This window comes from Furipterus horrens, unplaced genomic scaffold (assembly GCF_987537825.1).
Source record: "Furipterus horrens unplaced genomic scaffold, mFurHor1.1.pri manual_scaffold_1, whole genome shotgun sequence".
Taxonomy (NCBI): Eukaryota; Metazoa; Chordata; class Mammalia; order Chiroptera; family Furipteridae; genus Furipterus; species Furipterus horrens.
The window spans coordinates 197,316,837-197,337,636 of NW_028327171.1; the positions used below are offsets into that span (position 1 = coordinate 197,316,837).

Sequence of the window (20,800 nt, forward strand, 5' to 3'; positions counted from 1 at the left end):
AAGATTCTCTCTTTATCCTTAATTTTTGACAATTTAATTCTAATGTTTCTTGGTGTGGTTCTCCCTGGGTCCAGTTTTTCTGGAACTCTCTGTGCTTCCTGGACCTAAAAGTCTATTTCCGTCCCCAAGTTAGGGAAGTCCTGCTTCATTATTTTTTCACATAATTTTTCAATTTCTAGTTTTTCTTCTTCACCTTCTGGCAACCCTATAATTTGGATGTTCACTCACTTATAGTTGTTCCAGTGGTTTCTGAGCTTCTCCTCATTTTCCTCACTTTTTGTTTCCTCTTTCTGCACTGGTTGACTGTTCCTTCCCTGTGTTCCGATTTGTTGATTTGATCCCTGATTTTCCTTCCCTCACCACTTGCCTCATATGTGTTTTCATTCATTTCAGCAGGACTGGCCTTCATTCCTTCCCTGTCTTGATTAAGTCCCACTGTTAGTTCTGTAAGCTGTCTTATAACTATAGCTCTGAACTGAGCCTCAGAAAGATTATCTGTCTGTTCATCCGTTAATTCATGTATGTGCTTTCCGGTCAGCTGCATGATTGGGATCTCTATCATTATCCCTGCCATCCTGACAGGTTTGTTTACCTTTGCTTCCTGGGCGGGCCTGTCACACCTCCTAAACTATAGGGGGTGGAGCTCCGTGCACCTGTCACTACCGAGTGACCAGTCTCACCACGCTGTGGCGCTTTGTGGGGAAGTGGGGGTCCAAGATGGATTCCTGCCATTCATTCTCCTCTGAGAGACTGGGAGCCTCCTCCTCCATCCCCATGACCCCTGGGCCTCACAGTCTGAGGCAATGGGGGTCTGCCTTCCCCGGTGTTGGAATTGTGAGCTGACAGGTTTGGTCTACAGCCAGGGGTGCTCCCTGGTGCTTCTCGCCTCCCCTTAAATACAGGTGTCTGTGCTTACCGCTGTCCTGCCACTTGTCACTGCAGCTGCCGCCACCGCCAACACAGCTTGACCTCTCCACTCTGGCTTCGCCCCTCCTACCTGTCCAGATAAGCACCACTTGTTTGTAACTTCATACGTTGGACTTCCATGTAGCTTTATTTTCTGGATCTTCTGGTTATTTCTGGTTTTGCGATAGTTGTATTCCTTCTTAGTTGTGGAGGGAGATGGAGCGTGTCAGTCTAGGCCTCCATCTTGGCCGGAAGTCTAGATCAGTAACATTTTTAATTGTAGTAAAAATAATAGCTACCCTAATAAAGAGAAAAATAAAAGAATAACACTGTAACATAATCACATTAAAAGCTATAAGTATTCTATAATCTGAGGCTTGAGGATGGGAGAAGATCAAGAACTTAAATATTCTGCTAAGAAACAGCGTCTTTCTGATGAAAATGCCCCAAAGCCATTTCTAAAATGCAACAGATTTCCCTGTGATATATTTGCTTGAAAAAGTCCCAGTTATACTCAAAATATGAAAGAGAAAGCAAAAGAACCTAAATACAGTGATTAAAATAAAAATTAATTTGTTTACCCACAGTTCTTTCTTAGATAGGGTCAGAAAATCCCAGGAGGTCCTCACTGCATTTGTGGATAATAGAATTAACAAAAAAAGGAAAAATAATATCAAAAGGCATTAAACTGTGCTAAAAATATATTTTTGCCAACTTAACAAATTTTTCTATATAAATTCCTAGATGCAACTTAATTAATATGCAAACATATCATCTTATAGTTCTCGAGATCAGAAGTTTGATACAGGTCTTGCCAGTTAATATCAAGGTGTTGACAAGGCTGCACTCCCTTCTAGGGCTATAGGGAAGACTGTTTCCTTGATCTTCTTCCATCTTCTAGAGACCACATACATTCTCTAACTCATGGCCTCTTCCTCAATCTTCAGGTCAATAATTTAGCCTCTCATCCTTCTTCCATAGTTACATCTTCTTCTGACCACAGCCTGGAAGAGCTCTCCATTTTTAAAGATTTGCGTGATTAGGTTAAGCCTACCCAATCCAGGATAACCTCCCATCTCAAGGTCCTTAACTTTAGTCACATGTGCAAAGTTCCTGCTGTCATGTAAAGTAACATATTCACCAGGTTCCAGGGACTAAGACATGGACTTCTCTGGATGGCCCTTGTTCTGCCAACCACAACATTCAAACACGACTTCTAAGTACCTACTCTGTCTCTCAGCGTTGGAATTTATTACTTGTTTGCCTCCTCAGTCTCTGCCTTAGGATTCTGACTTCCTTGAGGACAAGAAGCATTTCTTATTTATTCCCCAGTACTAACACATTCATATTCAATGCACTCAATGCATGATTATTTAATAAACAGATAAATACCAATTTTAGTTAAAACTGTGCACCAAGTATTAGAAGGTAGGGAGCCTCTTTCCAGATTTGAGATAAGGTCTGTGCTTTTGGAAAAGTGAAAATCTATGTGTGAGGGAAAATTTTTTAATTTAAAAATATCTTTTATGGCCAGAGCTTAAAATTTGCATTAGATAAAGGATAATTGGGCTGTTTAAATACAATTCTATGCAATTCAGATCAGATGAAGGTTTGCCACAAGACCCTTGCCGTGCTGGGGAGATGCAGCATTCACATGCTCCTCATTGACACTGCAGGACTTGGAGAGCTGCAGACTTCGGTTGGACCCTGAGCTGGACCGACACAGATATGAGAGGAAGATCAGCTTTGCTGGGGTCCTGGATGAAAATGAAGACTCAAAAGATTCCCTCCACAGTAGTAGCCACACCCTCAAATCAGATGCAGGTGTTGAGGAGAAGAAAGGTATGAAAAAGCAAGGATTGTTTCATGTTTCGGGGTTTCTTGTAGAATATTTAGTCCAGGGTCTAACTACGGTATCGTGCACCCAAAGAAGTCCAAGGTTGTTGGCTCCTCACAGTCCTGGGTCCATTCAGCGGGGTAGGAAACCATTCCAGTTGGGAGTTGGACTCTTCAGCCAGCTGGGCTCAGTTTCTAATTCCAGCTCATCAGTTCTCCATATCCCACTGAATCTAAGATGCCATCATTTGTAAGATGAAACATTATTTTATGTACCAATAAGAATGAAAAAGTACTCCCAATTCAGTTCTTAGGCAACATTTCCTTATCACTTAATTTGTTTCATTCTTTTTGAAAGAAAACTTTCAGACTTAATTAGATGTGAAATTTTATTTTCAGTGTATATTATTCTTGTGCAGCCAAAAAAAAAAATGCTATAAATAAACTGGTGAAAGGGTTTCTAACTTAGCCTCAGTTCAGGGTTCAAATTTCTTAAACGCTTTTCAACTCAGAATTGTCAATGTTCATGTTTTTTTCTTTTCAATGATGTTGTCCTCTACGTCATCAGAATGTTAGCAATACATCACTTTTAAATGAATCTATAAAAGAAGTAAAGCTATTGGTGCCAGTTACTTAAGGAAATATTCAGTTGTATGAAGCTAGCCTACCTTTAATTCCTGCTTCAGGAATGTTGCCCAACACGTCTGAATTAGCACCTCGCCTACTCCTCCACCCAGCTCCCGTGTGGCACTGGTAGTGCCTTTTAACTGTATAGTTTGCTGCTGATGCTTTAGATGTTCACATGGACACAAGCAATAACACATGTATCACAACTGCTACCTGGATCTTAAGATACCATCAACTCTAAGACAAATCTGAATTTCATATATGTTAAAATGTGCATCTTAAAATGCTAAGATATAGTAACTAGTTGTGTGAGCCTGTACCAGTTACTTACCTTTTAAGTCACGGTTTTCTTTTCTATAAAATTGGATTAATAACACCTCCCACACTGTGATGCTGAAAGCTTTAAATGCAACATGCAAGTAAAGCATAAACTGAGTACCTGGGACATAATAGGCACACAGTAAATAATTGTTGTCATTGAGCATATAGATTTGACTTCTCTATCTGATTTTGCTATTTCTTAGATTCCATTGCACATCAGTGTTTTTCTAATGAACTTCAATTAAAAGGGTATCTTCACATTTGTAAAGAGCCAAAGATCATTTCATACATTTAGTATTTTCTAGTGTCCTGTAGACAATGACTCCAAGAATGTTTGATAATCTAAGGACTGAATAATTCTTGAAAGGAATATCTCTAGATAGAGAAGACAAAATCTTTAAAATCTTGCAAGGAATGGATATACACTGGAATTGTTTTTTAATATTTCAAGATTATTGTCACAGCATTTTAAAAACGCAAATAATTGTTGTATCATCATGGGCTTATAGTGAACCAAGTATTTTTTAACCAAGTCTTAGCAATTTTTGCATGTGAAGAAGCACCAAGTCAATATATTATCAAATGTGTTCCTAATTCAGACAAGGATCACCACATATGGTGAGAAACATCCATCTTTTAAACATTGCCCAAGGGGATTTTCTTTTTCTTGTCCATTCAAAGTTATTATGCTAATTATTATTTAAAGTAGCTGAAATAAAAATTTCTAATACGGACATGGTTAAACTTGAGTAGAGTAAGTTATGCATCATTTAAAAAAATAAAACATCAGATTAATTTTAAAAATACTTTAATTTCATGATTATCATTTGTGGAAATTACTCTTACTGTTCAGACATAATGGCCTAGTACTTTTTCTCCTCCTAGAATAGCTATGTTAATATATGGAAGTTATTTAATAAGTAAAGAGCAGAAAACTGAAACTATAAATAAAATGAAAACATATCCATAAAACATCCTTTACCAGTTAACAAAAATCTTCCCAAAGATTTATAAATATTCTTTAAACCTTTTGATAAGCAGGCATCAGCTGCTAAGCTCAGTGTGAAAATGGGTATCATGGGAACCCTGTTAACTTAATTTATGAGAATTTGATTTAACATTTCATAGCATTTGTTTTTATAAAAGCAAAAAATATTAGTTCTTGAAATAAACCAACTAGGGACACTATAGATTCTACCAAGGAAAACTAACATGAAATAATTTTTAAACTAAAAATGCCTGCCTAAAATCTCCAAGCAAGGTCTGTCAGATTAATTTATCCATATTCCAAATACAAACTAAGACTGGTATTCCAAAACGCAAGATGTTTCTGATCATTCAACAATCATCCGTAGAGCACCTACTGTATGTGAGGCACTATTACAGGTTCTCAGAAAATGGCCAAGAAGAGGAAAGTGTTCCCACATATATTTTAGTTTATATTAGCTAATAGTTAAAGACGTGATAGTGAATAATGTTCAATACTAGACTTTTGAGTAGAAATAAATAGTATGAAGAAAAAAATTAGGGTCAGAGAATTGGTAGTGATCTGGAAGTTGGGGGGAGACTGTAGTTCAGAGAAGGACCCCAGAAGTGACATTGAGCAGAGACCTGTATGTTGTGAAGCAGCCAGTCAGGCAAAGGGCTGGCAGAGTTTTCTAAAAAGAAACAAATGTGAGAACAAGGCTCTTTTGGGGGAATAAACTTGGAGCATTTGAAGAAGGGCAAGAGGCCAGCATGGTTGGAGAGAAGGAGATGGGAAGAGTGGCAGGAGAGATGGGGTCAGAAAGGGAATCAGAGGGAAAGGAAATAGGGTCTGTTGATGTGCTTAGGCATTTACTTCTATTTTAAGTGTGTCTGGCAGGTGTTGGCAGGTTATGACCAGAGAAGTGATATAATATGTATATTTACAATTCATGTATTTAGAGATTAGTTGAGCTGCGGGTGTCGGGGTGAGGGGGAGCAGTTAGGTAGTTACATTAATCCAGGGAACCTTATGAAATTTTGAAGTGTGGTGCCAGCAGGACTTGCTAATGGATATAATGTGGGGTGAGAAAAAAGGGAAAAAGAGATATTTTATCTAATTTAGATTAATTTATTTCACTTTCATGCCAGTTCTCGTTGTCATGGAGATAAAGGCTACATTTCAATGCTGTTCAATCTCACATGATGTTTTTAATGTACAAAACCAAATATGAATCCCAATTGCTGTGTCCTTTGTAAATAACCAAAGCTGTAATTCTGAACACTGATTTTTCTATGTTGTCTGCAATTGCCTTTGGTGGTAGAACAGGTTCTCCAAATTAAGTATCTTTCAGATCACATTAATTTGGGGGTATTTTGCTACATTGGTGTGCTAAAAGGTATCATGAAATCAGGCAAAGTATCCTGGAGTATGCCTCTTTATGCCTCTTTACAAACTGAAAAAAAAAACCCAACCCTAATCTTTTTTTTCTACTTACTTCCCAATCTACTTTGGCAAGAAATTGTATTAACAGTCACTAAAAATGCTAATTATATTTTATTTCAAATGTATTTCAGGTGGGTCATAAAATCTCAATCAAACCTAAGAATAATATTGAAAAATAAAGTGGATAAGTTTTGTGCTATAATTAAAATAGAGTAGTATGTCTATAATATTTATAGAATTTATTCAACTATGCTGCAAGAATTTTTATCCAGATGTGTTCAGAGCTTTTGATTTAAAAAGTAGATTTCAAGTTGAAACATTTTTTTTACCCTTTTATTTTCCTCACCAATGACTGTTTCTTCCAGAACACTAAAGATGAATAATGCAGGTTCTTCTTGGTATATATAGACAACTGTAAGGTGGGCTCAGGGTACTGGAACATTTGGACTCATATCCCACCCAGCCTTTTGACTGAGCAATCACTAGGTGCATTGAAAATGGAACCATTTCCCACTCATGTCCACCCAAAGCACCCCAGAGAAAACAGATCCTTTAGTGCCTATGCTGAGGAGCTGAGCGGAGCCCCCTGCTGACTGTCGGAGCGAGAAGCGCCTCTTGTTTTTATTTCTGAATGAGGTATTCCAAAATCAAGGGGTTTGCATAACTCACGGAACTCTGCAAGTCCCATTTCAAAAAAAAAAGCGAAACAAATGGTTTGTGGTTCTCTTGAAATGCGGGAACGGTTCTAGGCGTCGCTGCTGTGAGGGCGCACTCATGCTTGTGAACCCTGGGCCAGAAAGGGAGCAGGTTGTTCCCAGCACCGATGAGCTGTGTGCCCAAGAAAGAAGCTGCACCAGCCCTTCCTGGGGGACCCAGCCTCCTGCCTGCCCAGCAAAGCCACCTGATTGCGGGCTTGGGGGCAGCTCCTTGTCCAGACATGCTGCCCACCCCAACCAGCAGAGAGGAGGCTGTTCAGGCACACGTTGGGGAGAGCTTGGATCTAACACTGGCTGGGGAACCCTAAAGGGGAAAAAGCCCTATTTTATTCTTTCAATACAGTTCCCAGCAGGAAGATCAGGATAGGAGGTTCCCGCCTGCTCCAGATTAAAGGAACCCGCAGTTTCCAGGTGAAGAAGGGGGGTTCCTTGTCCAGCATTCGCCGGGTCGGCAGCTTAAAGAGCAGCAAGTTATCACGGCAGGACTCAGAGTCTGAGGCTGAGGAGCTGCAGCTGTCCCAGAGCAGGGACACTGTCACTGACCTAGGTAACAGAGAGGAGCGGGGTGTGCAGGGACGCGGGGGGTAGGAAGGCAGGGCCCAAACTGGAAACAGCTGAAGTACATTTTTTTTGCGCATCAGGAGGTGGAGATGGGCTAGACCATCCATTCAGTCTGAAAAGCGCACTGCCCTCCAGAGCAGGGCTGATGCGAACCTTTGTGTGCACAGGGCGCACCTGGGAGTCCTGATAAAGTGCAGACCCCGATTCAGTCTGGGGTGGGAGCCTGAGAGTCTAGACTTTTAACAAGCTTCCTGGTGCAGCTGATGCTGCTGGGCCAAGGGCCACCGTTAGAGCAGTGAGGAAATGGAGTATATATTTGGGAGAGAAAACACTTTTAACGACATGGGCAGTTTTTTGAAATCCAGATGTTTGTGTGTCATTTGTTCTTCTGCTCAGGACCTTTAAATCAAAACATAGGTATAGGGGGAGAGCTAGCTACAGGTCCTCTATGTTTTAAAGACTCTTATTTCCCATTAAAAGCAACCGAAATGTCAGAGAGCAGTGATTGTCTGGAGCTGACAATTAGTGACTGTCAGCAAATCAGTGTCTCAGTAATTTGTTTTCTCCACCTAAACAATGGGAATAATTCTGTTTACTCCATGCCTACTCAGAAGGGATGCTCTAAAGATAAATTAGGGGATGGCTGTAAAGAGTGTTAAATACCTGAGGATGATTTCTATAATTAGTCACAGCCCTGGGGTTGTAGATCGTCCCTGGAGGATCCAAAGAGACTCTGAATCCCAAACTGTGTTGGTCCTGTGGGCTCTGGTTATCATCTTAACAGAAAGCAAGATTAAGCAGGCATGCTGCTAAGACTCACCAGCTGCTAGAATTTAACTACTAAGTAAAAGTTGAAGCACCCTTTCTTTGTCATTCAGTCCGTGTATGAGAAGCGAAACAGAAAGCTATCCTTTCTAGAGAAGTCATTTCAGAAGTCAGTCAGGAAATGCAGATAAATTACCAATTAAGTCTGTTGAAATAGAAGCTAAGTATATCTCATCAAAGTGAGTTTAAGGTAGGAAATGCTTCTACAGCATTTGAAAATAGCTAACTTATGTGTTACTTAAGATTCAGCTTATTTTTTTTTTTAAGGAGACAAAAGAAGAAACCCTGTGACTTCTTTTTTTTATAGATCTGAAGCTGTAGCAATATCATCAGCCTGGGGGAAATTTTTTCAGTTAATTATTTGAGTTGGTCAATTTAGTCTGACCAGTTGAGTCAAAATAGCCAGGCTAGAAGCATGGTTTCATCATAGAAAAGACCCAGAAAAGCTTTTAGATTTGAGGACAAAGATTTGTTGTCTAAGTGTACTGAGTGGTGAATTCCTGAGAGATTTCTCCTTCAGACTTTCCCACAGAAGGAAACCTTTTTGTCCGTGATTAGACATATTTGCTTCCAAATTCCCTTTATTTTTCCAAGGCACCTGCCCATCTTTGAAATAACTCTGAGAGGAAAGCCAGGTGGTGTTAAGAACAGTAGCACTAGCCATTGTCACAGCAGTAGTGGAGGCAGTAGATCTCTGGGTGGCCATTGCAGGTTGGTTGGTGTCCCCACCTAACTAGACCTGCAAGGTCTGGGCAGTCTGGAATGCATTTGGGCACACAGCCAATACCTTGCTCATCTCAGCAATTCAAGGACTTGACTCTGTTTTAATCTCGGCTCCCATGTCTCACAGTGGAAGCCACCATAACAGAGATCATAAATGTCTTTGTAATTGCCAGTTCAGCTGCTGGTGAAGGAAACAGCTTCTATTAATATTCCTCCACTAAAATCAATGCTATGCCCTAAAGCCCACTGGGCCATGGTAATCTGCCCGAGGATTCAAAAGCATGGAGAACTATACCATATCAATGTGCTCTCCAGGGAGACAAAACAATACAACCTCTCTTGGTATTTTTCTTTTGAAGAAGGGAGTCCTTGGAGTGCAAGTGAGCCCAGCATTGAGCCAGAAGGAATGAGTACGGCCGGCACAGAGGAAAATTACCACAGGAACATGTCATGGCTTCATGTAAGTAGAACTCTCAGAAAGATACTTGAGATCAATTTTCTTTTGGCATTGGGAAAGGTCCATGATGGGAGGACAAAAGATTATACTAAAACCATCAATCTAATTTAGCCTCCAGGAAAAACCAAAGGCTTATATTTCACTGTACCTCACTAGGACTGGTATTCTGCTGGATAATACTCCTTTTACATTTAACTAAGCCCAAGCGTCCTTTATTATGGCTGGCTTTTGGGTCACTATAAGTCAGAGAAGACCATGAATACCTGAGCCAGATGAGTGACACAAGCAAAGTGTTGTGATCAGTTTTATACAGGTGATCACAAACACTGAGAGCAAGGTCATAGAGTCATTCTTGAGTCTGGATTAGATCAAATTGTAAGCCAGGACCTGGAGATTCTAAGATGAAGAAGATTACACTTTAGAGGACTATCCAGAGGACACAGGCAGGAAGGATCGATCCCAAGGAAACTGAGCAGTTCAAGGTTTGAGCTGCGCATGAAGAAAAAAGGAAGCAAAGCTTCAGGTCCACAGCTGGCAGGGTACTGCCAGTAGTCTTGTTGATCCTAGATATGGACTGTCACCATCTCCTCTGATTTTTTTTAAATATGTTTTATTGATTATGCTGTTACTATTGTCCCAATTTCTTTTCCCTCTGCTCCCCTCCACCCAGTGACCCCCTTCCCTCCAGTTGTCCCCCCTTTTAGTCCATGTCCATTGGTTGTGCATATAGTTCTTCTCAGCCTCTTCCTGTCTACTCCACTCCTTCCTACTATGCTTAATTCTTGCATCATCTCCCTCCCATTTCTCCCTTCCCCCTCTCCGCTGACTTCCCCCCAATATGTTCCCCATACCTATAATTCTTTTTCCACTCTCATTGCCTACTTAGTTTGCCTTTGTTTCAATTCCCTAGCTTCTGTTGTTTGTTGTTGTGATATAGTTTTCATTTTAGTGTTCATAGTTTTGATCCTCCTTCTTCTAAACCAGTCCCTTTAACATCTCATATAACAGTGGTTTGGATCTGATGAACTCCTTCAGTTTTACTTTGTCCTGGGAGCACTTTCTCTGCCCTTCTATTCTGAATGACGGTTTCACTGGATAGAGTATTCGTGGCTGTAGGTTTTTGCTTTTCATTAATTTGAAGATTTCTTGCCAGTCCCTTCTTGCCTGCAGGGTCTCCTTTGAGAATTCAGCTGATAGTCTAATTAGGACCCTTTTGTACATAATTCTTTTCTTCTCTCTTGCTGCTTTTAAGATTCTCTCTTTATCTTTAATTTTTGACATTTTGATTATAATGTGTCTTGGTGTGGTTCTCCCTGTGTCCAGTTTTTCTGGAACTCTCTGTGCTTCCTGGACCTGTAAGTCTATTTCCTTCCCCAAGTTAGGTAAGTTCTGCTTCATTATTTTTTCACATAATTTTTCAATTTCTAGTTCTTCTTCACCTTCTGGCAACCCTATAATTCTAATGTTTATTTGCTTATAGCTGTCCCAGAGGTTTCTGAACCTCTCTTCATATTCCTCACATTTTGTTTCCTCTTTCTACACTGGTTGACTGTTCCTTCCCTGTGTTCCGATTTGTTGATTTGATCCCTGGTTTTCCTTCCCTCACCACTTGTCTCGTATGTGTTTTCGTTCATTTCAGCAGGACTAGCCTTCATTCCTTCCCCGTCTTGTTCAATATCTTTTGTTAATTCTGTAAGCTGCCTTATGACTATAGCTCTGAACTGAGCCTCAGAAAGTTTTTCTATTTGTTCATTGGTTAATTCCTTTATCTGCTTTTTAGTTAGCTTCATGACTGGTATTTCAATCATTATTCCTGCCATGCTGACCATTTTTGTTTATCTTTTCTTCTTGGGGGGGGCTGTCACACCTCCTATGCTATCGGGTGCAGCGCCCTGAGCACTCGTCACAGCCCAGCGACCTTCTCAGCACACTGTGGTGCTTTGTGTGGGGGTGGGGTCCAAGATGGATTCCTGCCATTACTCTCCACTGAGAGACCGGGAACCTCTTCCTCCGTCTCCATGCCCTCTGGGCCTCACAGTCCGCGGCAATGGGGGTCTGCCTTCCCCAGCATTAGAATTGCGAGCTTACGGGTCTCAACTGCCACTGGGACTGCTCCCCTGGCGTTTCCTGCAGTCCCACTGCTATCCCCGCTGCTACCGTGGACAGCACAGCCCGACCTTTCCACCCGGTTTCGCCCCTCCTACCCGTCTGGACGAGCACCACTGGTTTATAACTTCATACGTTGAACTTCCATGTAGTTTCATTTTCTGGAATTTCTGGTTAGTTTTGGTTTTGAGGTAGTTGTATTCCTTCTTAGTTGTTGAGGGAGACCCATCTCCTCTGATGTTAACGTGACGTCCTGGTAGGGGCAGATAAAGGCTGATTGGTTCATGATGTTCCTCAGAGATTACAGGGTTTGGCCATCACTGTGGAAATAGTCCCTACAACTGCCTGATTTTGAGAATTTCTGGGGCAGCTCTTTTTAAAGCAAACTTTTTAGTGAAGTCTAACCTACGTATTGAAAGGCATATAAAGCCTATGCATATTGCTCAATAAATTTTCACCAAGTGAGTACATCTGTGTCACCACTACCTGGTAGAGAAGAACCTGAGCAACATCTTAGAAGCTCTACATAGGCCACCTACCAGTCACTGCTTTCCCTCAGTTGTACCCATCATTGTAAATGCTAATACCACGGAATAGTTTTATCTGTTTTTGAGAGCATAAATTACATCATATGCTAAATACTCTGTTGTATTTGTTTCTTTTGCCTATATGAATATAAGTCCTCCAACTTTGTTTTTCTTCTAGATGGCCTAGTCTATTCTTGGCTAAATCTATTTCTATTTAGAATCACCTTGTCAATTTCCATTAAAAAGCGTCCAAAGCAGCCTTGCATTGAATATAAAGATAATTTGAAATTGAGAAATTGACATCGCTAGTATAGTCAGTCTTCCCATGTATAAAATGGTCTATCTATCTCTCCATTGATTTATGTCCCTCCACTTATATAGGCCCTCTTAAATTTCCTTTAATAATTGTTTTTAATTTTCTGTGTGTTCTACACATGAACACTCTGAAAGTGTGTTTAGACACTTAACAATTAAACACTCTTTAAATATTTAGAAGAAATCATTGACGAAACCATCTAGATCTAAAAACTTCTTTGTGGGGAGGTTTTAATTATAGATTCAGTTTATGTAATATGATTAAGACCATTCGGATCTTCCATTTCCTCTGGGAGCAGTTTACTAAATTGTTTTTTGTCCCTAAGAATTTGTTAATTAATCCAAATATTCACATTTATTAGCAGAAAGGTATTTATAATGTTATCTTAAGAGCATTTTAAATTCTGTAAGATCTACGTTGATGTGCCTTTATATTTTCCAGTACTGGTAGGTTATATCATTTTTTCTCTTTTTCTTTTTTTGATAAGTCTTACTAAAAGTTTGTGAATTTTATTAGGCAAAGAACCAGCTTTTGGTTTTGTTGTTTTGGGATGTTTGATTTTGTTTCATTAATTTCTGCCATTTATTATTTCTTTCTACCCTCTCTGAGTTCAATTTGTATTCTTTCCTTAACTTCTTGTTATAGATACTTAGTATTGATTTTCATCCACTTTGCTAACATATTTATTTAAAGCCATAAATGTTCTCTGGAAATAGCTTTAGCTGTAACACGCAAGGTTTGATACATCATATGTTCATTATCATTCAGTGAAAATATTTTAAATTCACATTTTGATCATAACTGATTATAGATATTTTAAAGCCCATGACTGATAACTCCAATACATGAATCTGTTGTCTTCTTTCTTCCTGCTCCTTTATATGCCTAGTCATTTTATTGACTACTAGACATGGTGGATGAAGAATTATAGAAGTACAATGATGAATACACATCATACATCTGTCAAAGCCCATAGAATATATAACACCAAGAGTGGACTCTAATGTAAACTGTGGACTTTGGGTGATAATGATGTGTCAGTTTAGGTTCTTTGATTGAAACAAATGTACCCCGCTGGTGGAGGATGTTGATGGTGAAGGAAGCTGTGTGTGTGTAGGGGAGGGGATATATGAGAACTCTCTGTACCTTCTGCTCAATTTTCCTATGAACCTAAAACTGCTCTCAAAATTTATTAATTTTTTTAAATTATAAAATTATAGAGGCTCCAGATGATATTAACTCTCTCCAGAGATTATTCATCCTGTCCTCTGGCAGAGAGCAAAGAATGTCACCTCAGTCTAATCAGGAACTAAGCTGACTTCACTTGTATAATTTCTATCCTGCCTCCTCCCTCCATACACACACCTCTTAGTATGAAGGCTTTGGGGTTCTCAGTGAGAGGTTTAGGTGTGTTCCAGGGCCACTCATTCTTGATAAGTCAGAAACTAGTTTTGTTTACCCATTACAGTGAAGTTGCCAAAATCTCACTGTGCTTTGTCAGCTCGTTTCTGCTTGGCCTTACCCAATCAGCAAATCCCTGGAATTAAAAACAGTCACCCAAGGGACATCCCTGGGCAGAATTTTAAAATTATACATTTCTAGGTCACCTCCATCTCCACCCCAGAGCTACTAAATCGAAATCTCCTGAAGAACTAAAATGGCGAATATGTTCATTTTTGTGTTTATTTACTTGGTTTGTGATGATGTTGTTGTTAAACTTCCTTGGTGCCTCTCTTAAGCAGCCAGATTTGAGAATAACAAGGGAAACCTTACAGTTCTTACATGTGCTCTGCTTCATACCAGTACCAATGAGTATATCTGGGATATTTAGTGACTTGAGAGAGAGATGTGGATATTCTTCTCACATAACACATTTTTTTTAAACTTTGATGGGTATGAGGTATTGATAGCTGTGTTTGAAGGGGTATGGAGTTGGTTGTTATTGCTGTTTTCTTTGTCTCAGAATAAGCAAAGCCTCTCAGTCCTAAGGAACTGGGTGGCAGCCCTGCCTAGCCAGTTGGACTGGCCTTCCCCAGGTAGACTCACCTATGTTCTCCATCCAATATGGCACACACTTTCTCCCAGGGTAGGTGTCGGGGTAGGAATTAGTTTCAGAAAGGGTGGAAGCAGTCAGAAGATTACTCTATGCATATTTGATTAACCTTGTGGCTCTAGAAATGCTACTGCCTTTTCAGGAAGGCAACTGAAGAAGTTACAAACTCAAGAGCTTTCATTCCTTACCTTAAAACAACTATATCCTTAAATCAACTGAGTTCTTTTCTGGAATCTGACTTGGTAAGACCAGGAGATGTGAGGATTTGAGCCAGATCAAGCCACAAGTGAGGAGCTAGAGTGGCCCAAAAGGCAAAGAAAAATATTATCTCTTGGAGGGGAAATAAAACTCTACAGTGGAATTCAAGGCCTAGTTGAAGGTTGTAGGTGAGGGTGGAAGATACTGAAATGTTTTCAAGTTCCATGACCACCCCACAGCTGTCAAAGGTCAGCCAGTCCTTTGGGACAGAGCTCCTCATCAGTTTATGCTCTTCTGTCAGGCTTCTTCCATAACATAAGAGCTGAAAGAGTAATATATTTTAAGTTCAGAATCTTCATTTGAAAATACATGGATATCATATACTCCATAATAATCATTTTATATTTTTGAAGATCACTTAAACATTTATTGTTTCAAAATATCTTTCTATCAAGTGTGAATGGAAGGAACAAAAGAAGCAATGTACATAAAGGTTTGTAACTCTTTGTTCTCTTGTAAGAATTATTGAATCATTGTGGTTTCAAGATCCATCAAAGAAAGTTGACATTCAACTTTCCATCTTCAGCCCCATATATAGGTTCATAGTTAGTCTGTATTCTGGTTGCTTGGTTGAGTCTCAGGGACATCTGTGTTCCAGGTCATGATCTTGCTGTGCAATCAACAAAGCTTTATCTGCACCCACATTGACTACTGCCACCCACACTGCTACCTGCACCACAGCCGCTCCTGTGCCCGGCTGGTCAGGGCCATCAAGCTGCTATACGGAGACACCGTGGACTCCCTCCGGGAGAACAACAACATCAGCAACGTGGCTCTCAGGGGCAAGAAACAGAAAGAGGTGAGTGAATGATTGGTCAACAATATGCCAGTTTAGGGAAGATGATGTCCTAATAATCTTTTAACGGGAAATAAAAACTAGGCCACTGCAGTTATATCACAGGCTATAAGCCTCTGTGATTCTGAGCAAAGATAGAAGATGAGAACAAGAAAGAGAAATGCTTTGTCTCCATGTCTGTGAAAAAAACATGAGCTCTTTCCCCAGGTTTTGTCTTATTTCCATGAATAAATGTGAACTCGTGGGGTGATGGCGATGAGTAGGTTATCGTGGTAGGCAGGCTGATCTCCCCAAGATATCTGCATTTTAGTTTCTAGAAACTGTGACTGTGTTACTTCATGTGACAAAAGAAATTTTGACTATGTGCATAAAGAATCTTATAATGGGAAGAGTATCCTGAATTATCCAGGTGGGCCCAATGTATAAGGGTCCTTATTAGCGAAAAATGGAGGCAGGAGAGGCAGAGAATGAAATGGGACAACAGACACAGAGGTCAGAGGAGGCAGGGCAATGAGCGAAGAAATGCTGACATCCTCTAGAAGCTACAAAAGAAAAGAAATAGATGATTCCCAAAAGCCTCCAGAAGGAGCCCAGCCCTGCCAATCCACTGTAGACTTCTACCCTCACAACCGTAAAAGAGTAATCTTGTATTGTTTTAAGACATGAAGGTTGTGATCATTTGTTACAGCAACAACAGGAAACTGATACAATTATATATTAAGAAATAAGTAATAAATGTCCCAAGTATTCTCAAATAAATATATAACCAAGTAATCTAGGTCAAATAAGACCTAGAAACTCCTTCAAGAAACTGGTTCATTTTCTAAGCGTTCAGCTGCACTTCTCCGACAGCTGACCTGGCAGAAGATGAAGTGAATAGCCAGCAAGGGCTGCCCTGTTCCTGCCAGGGGAGCCCTGGGTTACCCACCTGCTCCCGAACAGGTCTAACTGAGCGCTGCTGGTTGCCCCTGCAGCTGCTTCTCCTGAGCTCTTTTGCAAAGAGATTTTTATATAATACCTATTCATCTCAGTGAGCATTCATTGTGCTCCTGCTGTTGGCACAGGATTAGGCCAGTTATTCTGGGGGACATAAAAAATAAATACGTGGGAACAGAGGATCTTTTGCAAGCCAGGTTTGATGAGTTGGGGGGATGACAATAACATACAAATCAAACAGCTAGAGAATATGAGCCAGAACAGAAAATTCACAGTCGAGTTGTGCAGCAATTTTTAGTGTTCTAGCACTTGCAAAGGGATTTTTTTAAATTACAACTTCTTATTATGAAAGCAATGTAAGTTCTTTGAAGAAATTTTTGGCTAATATGAGAGAGTCTAAAGAAAAGTATACGTATCTCATGCATCTCATTAAGAGTGCTAATGCAGCTTCTGGGATATGATCTTTGAGTATTTTCTGAAGCATTTGTGTGAGGTCATAAGGCAGGTCTGTATCATTAGCGAAGTGCTTTTGGATTCTAACAAACCTTGTGCAAGAAATATTGTTCTCCCAGTTTCATAGATCAAAATAAGGTGAGGCTCAGGAAGATAGGATTGTCCACAATTCACATCTGTAACATATCCATCTAGACTTTAATTTAGAAATCTAGAGTATCAAAGTCGGTGCTTTTTCACTAGACTCTATTGCACCTCATGGTGTTCAAACTAAAATTCTGAAGGGGAATAGCAGGTGAGGAATAGATCAATGTGGGTACAGATAAACTGCATGAACTGCTAAATGATGACTTAAAAAGAAAAATATATACATATGTATGTTTGTGTATATGCCTATATATAGGCATGTTTTTCTACATCTGTATCTCAAACATAAATAACACTACATTCAAAGAAAACCTGTTTTCATTTAGGTAAGTTCTCCTTCATATAAAAACTCTCTTACCTTTAGTAGAAAATGATATATGTTGGAAGTTGCAAAAATATGCCAGCCTAAAATTAATGTTCATTATTCACCATACACACTCTAAGATTTCTTTCTGCTATATCTGCTCCAACTGCACCTTCACCTGTAAGTTCGTATGTGACAAAACCTAAATAGCCTTCAAGATCCAACTGCAATGCTACCTCCTCCTTGAAACCTTTTCTGATCTCCCTGATGTTAACCACAGGGAATACTGCAGGTGGATGAATATGTTATTTTTCTGCCCTCCTTCTTCCTTTAAATGACACAGGCATTTACTTGTGCTTTTTTGATTCTTCACTCAGTCATTCATTAATGCACCCATCCATTCGTCTGTTAAACAAAATTTTAAAGGACCAGTGGATCATGCCGAGTTCATACTATGTGTTGGGTGTAATACTGAAGAAAAGAGATATAGTCCTTGTCCTTATATGATGCACACAGTCTGGTTAAGTTAGAGAGATAGACATCCATCAAATAAATGTTCTAAACTGACGTAAAATTGCAACAGCCAAAAGCATAATGAAGGAGAGACGTACTGTGCTGAGAAAGCTCATGAACAAGGCTTTTAACTTGTCAGGGGAACTATGACAGCCCGTCCAATCAAGTGACAGATGAGCTTTGACTGTGGATGCACAGATGTTAATTGGATACAGAATTTTCTGACCACAGGAGAAACGAGTATGAAGAACTTTGGCTGGAGCACAGAGGGCCGTGGTGCACAGTGAGCTGCACAGACAGACACACACCAGAGCTTGCAGGGCTGCCTGGGTTGTGGGAAGTAATTTCCCTTTGTCCTATGGGTTAGTGGCAAACACGGAGGTTTTAAAATCACTCTGCCTCCAGAATGGGACTATTAATATCCCTGCGTCTCCTCTGCCATAATCATAAACTTCCTGAGAACGAGGCAGCCTTACACACTTTGTATCCTGTGTGATATCTAAGGAGTGGGCTACGTAGTTCTGTCCTCCACCCCTGGGCCAACCAGGACACTGGGTGGAAGCAGCAGAAAAGGTTTACCAACCTTTTGCATTGCTTACATTTCTGAAAGGAAAAGAGAAAGTAAAGCATAAGTGACTGTCCTCTAATCTTAGTTAAATTAGTGATACAAGTGGAGAAGCTGAAAAGATATATTGAGTCTTCCATGCTAAATATTTTATTTCCAAAATACCAGCCTCCTGTTCAAATCCTGTGTTTTCCCCTCTCGTGATATTTACACTGGCCTGTTTTGAATGCGTCATAGAAATGAACAATGCCCACATTCCCAGAGCCCAAATGAAAATGGAGTGGGCAATAAATCCAGAATGGAAGTAGTGGTTCTAAATAAAATGAAGTCTTACAGACAATTGATATTTTGTTCCTGTTTCATTTTTAATTGGTTTTATGGTGGAATATGTATGTGGCAGCTGGTACATTTTGTGGGCCCCTCTCACTCTGATCAGTTGGCTCATCTGCATTTCAGCGCTCAGAGACTCACTATATCTTCTGTTAGTCTGTTTTAGTGCACGCCAAACCTGAGGGGTTTTAGAGATGATCACTGTCCCTCTATTAAGTCCACCAAAGAATTTTTTAAATTCTGTGCCTTGTCTAATGCTACATTCTAAATAGAGTAAGTGTTCAAATAGTGCTTGCTGATTAAAAAAATAAAAAAGGAGTAGATAAATATATATTTTTTATTTTCAGCCTAAGAGGAAAAGGGGGTAAAAAATGTCTTCTGTCTCTCCTAGTAGATACTCTCCATGAGGGCAAGTGTGATGGGTCCTTTGCTCCTCGGCTTATCTCCAGAAGTCAACTCAGTTCCCAGTGTATGGTTAACTCAATAAATAGTCTTGAATTACTAAAAAAAGTAAATAAGAAGTTGTATTTAAAACAAGTTTCATGCCTCCCTAGTTAATAATCTTTTGTTCTAAGGAACAGAAACCCACTGAAATGTATTCAAGTCATTAGAAAGTTTCATCAAAGGCTCGAGCAGAATCTCATGGCCCCAGGGACAGATGGGAAACACAGCCAAGCCCCAGAGGAATGAGGACCAAAGCTGCTCTCCCTCTCAGAACAGACATGGCCTCTCCTCTCTGCTTCTTTCTGCCTCCTCTCCATCTGCCTGCTCTTCTCTATCCCCTAACCAGCTCCTTCTGCCTTTTCATCTTGTACTTAAACTGCAAATCCCAATCATTACTTCTCAGCCTCAGCAACTGTCACAAAATGAATGGGACTCAGTGTCCCATAACTCCCAGGACAAACATTTGGTGGCCTCAATTCCTCTCTTTTAGATCCAAACATCTCAAGTGATCAATCCCTGACCAGTCAAAGGATTGGTTTTGCATTGTAAATGTAATCAAGAGTGGTCAGGATGAGAGCGAAGACAGGGAGTCAAATATGATGAATATGTCTATGACATACGTAGAGAAGAGATGGACAGCGGTTTAGTTTCTACACCATCCCAAGCAAGCATTGCCCTGACATCCCTGGCAACTCGTGGGACTGTGTAGCTGCCTCCCATTGACTATGCTTCCTCTGGGAGACTGACGGAACAATAAATGGTATCCTCTATTACTAATAAGTTCTGGCCTTCAATCTTGGGTTACTAGTCTTGGGTTTCTTTATACTTCCCTGCTTGGCCTGTAATTCCAAACCCCATGTGTACCTTGCAGTTGAGTGAAATTTCCAATTCTTCCAAGAATCACTAATAACCAATTGATATCTTCAGAATCAGCCTCCTACTCCATTCAGTTCCTAGTTCTTTTCCAACCAAGTTTTACACCAAGTTACCAAAGCAAAAGCAACTGATAATAGCCTTGTTTGTCTGAGTTAGGGATCACACCAGTAGAGGGACTTGAGGACCTTCACATAGTGCACCCAAGTGTCCATCACATGTGAACCCACAATATCTACCTTTCAAGCATGAACAGGTCCTTTAGGAGGAGTGACTAGTCCATCACCTTAGTGTCAAAGCTCTTCCAACTTTCTTCCCCTTCCACTAACAAGAGCATTCCAATGATCATGAGGCCTCCAAAACACACCATGCTTCGTAAGAAAGCGTTCCAGAATGTTATATAGTTGATATCTGAGAAACGTGACTTACGCCTTCAGTTCTGTGGGCAGGATTAAACGGAGCCCTACATTGCCCAGCGTGTCAGAAGCAAACATGAGCATTCATTCTTTTTCTTCTAAGCTGAGTATTTTCCTGTATCTCTCTGGTTAAAATTCCTGTGATTTAATAAAAAAGTGTTTTACATAAGTGATCCTAAGAAAGACAAAATATCCAGCCAAAAGAGAAAAGGATGAAATATTTACAAAATTAAAAAATAAATTTAAATAATTGTAATGACCTGGGAAATATTCATTATAAGATCATTATGAATTGAATTGTTTCAAATGGAGTGCCACACACATACCTCCTCAAAGTTGTGTTAAGATGCTTCAGGGAGAAAAGGCTGAAAGGGAACAAAT

At 40.0% G+C, this 20,800-nt stretch overlaps 1 protein-coding gene across 3 annotated transcripts in view; it reads left to right on the forward strand.

The window, feature by feature from the left end:
• The window catches only part of UNC80 (unc-80 subunit of NALCN channel complex), a 174,985-nt gene that overhangs the window by 78,873 nt on the left and 75,312 nt on the right, over positions 1-20,800 (forward strand). For 2 of the 3 annotated variants that reach the window (XM_090283247.1, XM_090283255.1), the window contains exons 26-29: positions 2,583-2,748; positions 7,160-7,363; positions 9,285-9,385; positions 15,241-15,441. In XM_090283247.1, coding sequence (XP_090139373.1) covers positions 2,583-2,748; positions 7,160-7,363; positions 9,285-9,385; positions 15,241-15,441 — 672 coding nt within the window. The remainder of the gene's footprint in view (positions 1-2,582; positions 2,749-7,159; positions 7,364-9,284; positions 9,386-15,240; positions 15,442-20,800) is intronic. The other variant, XM_090283261.1, reaches the window with a different exon arrangement.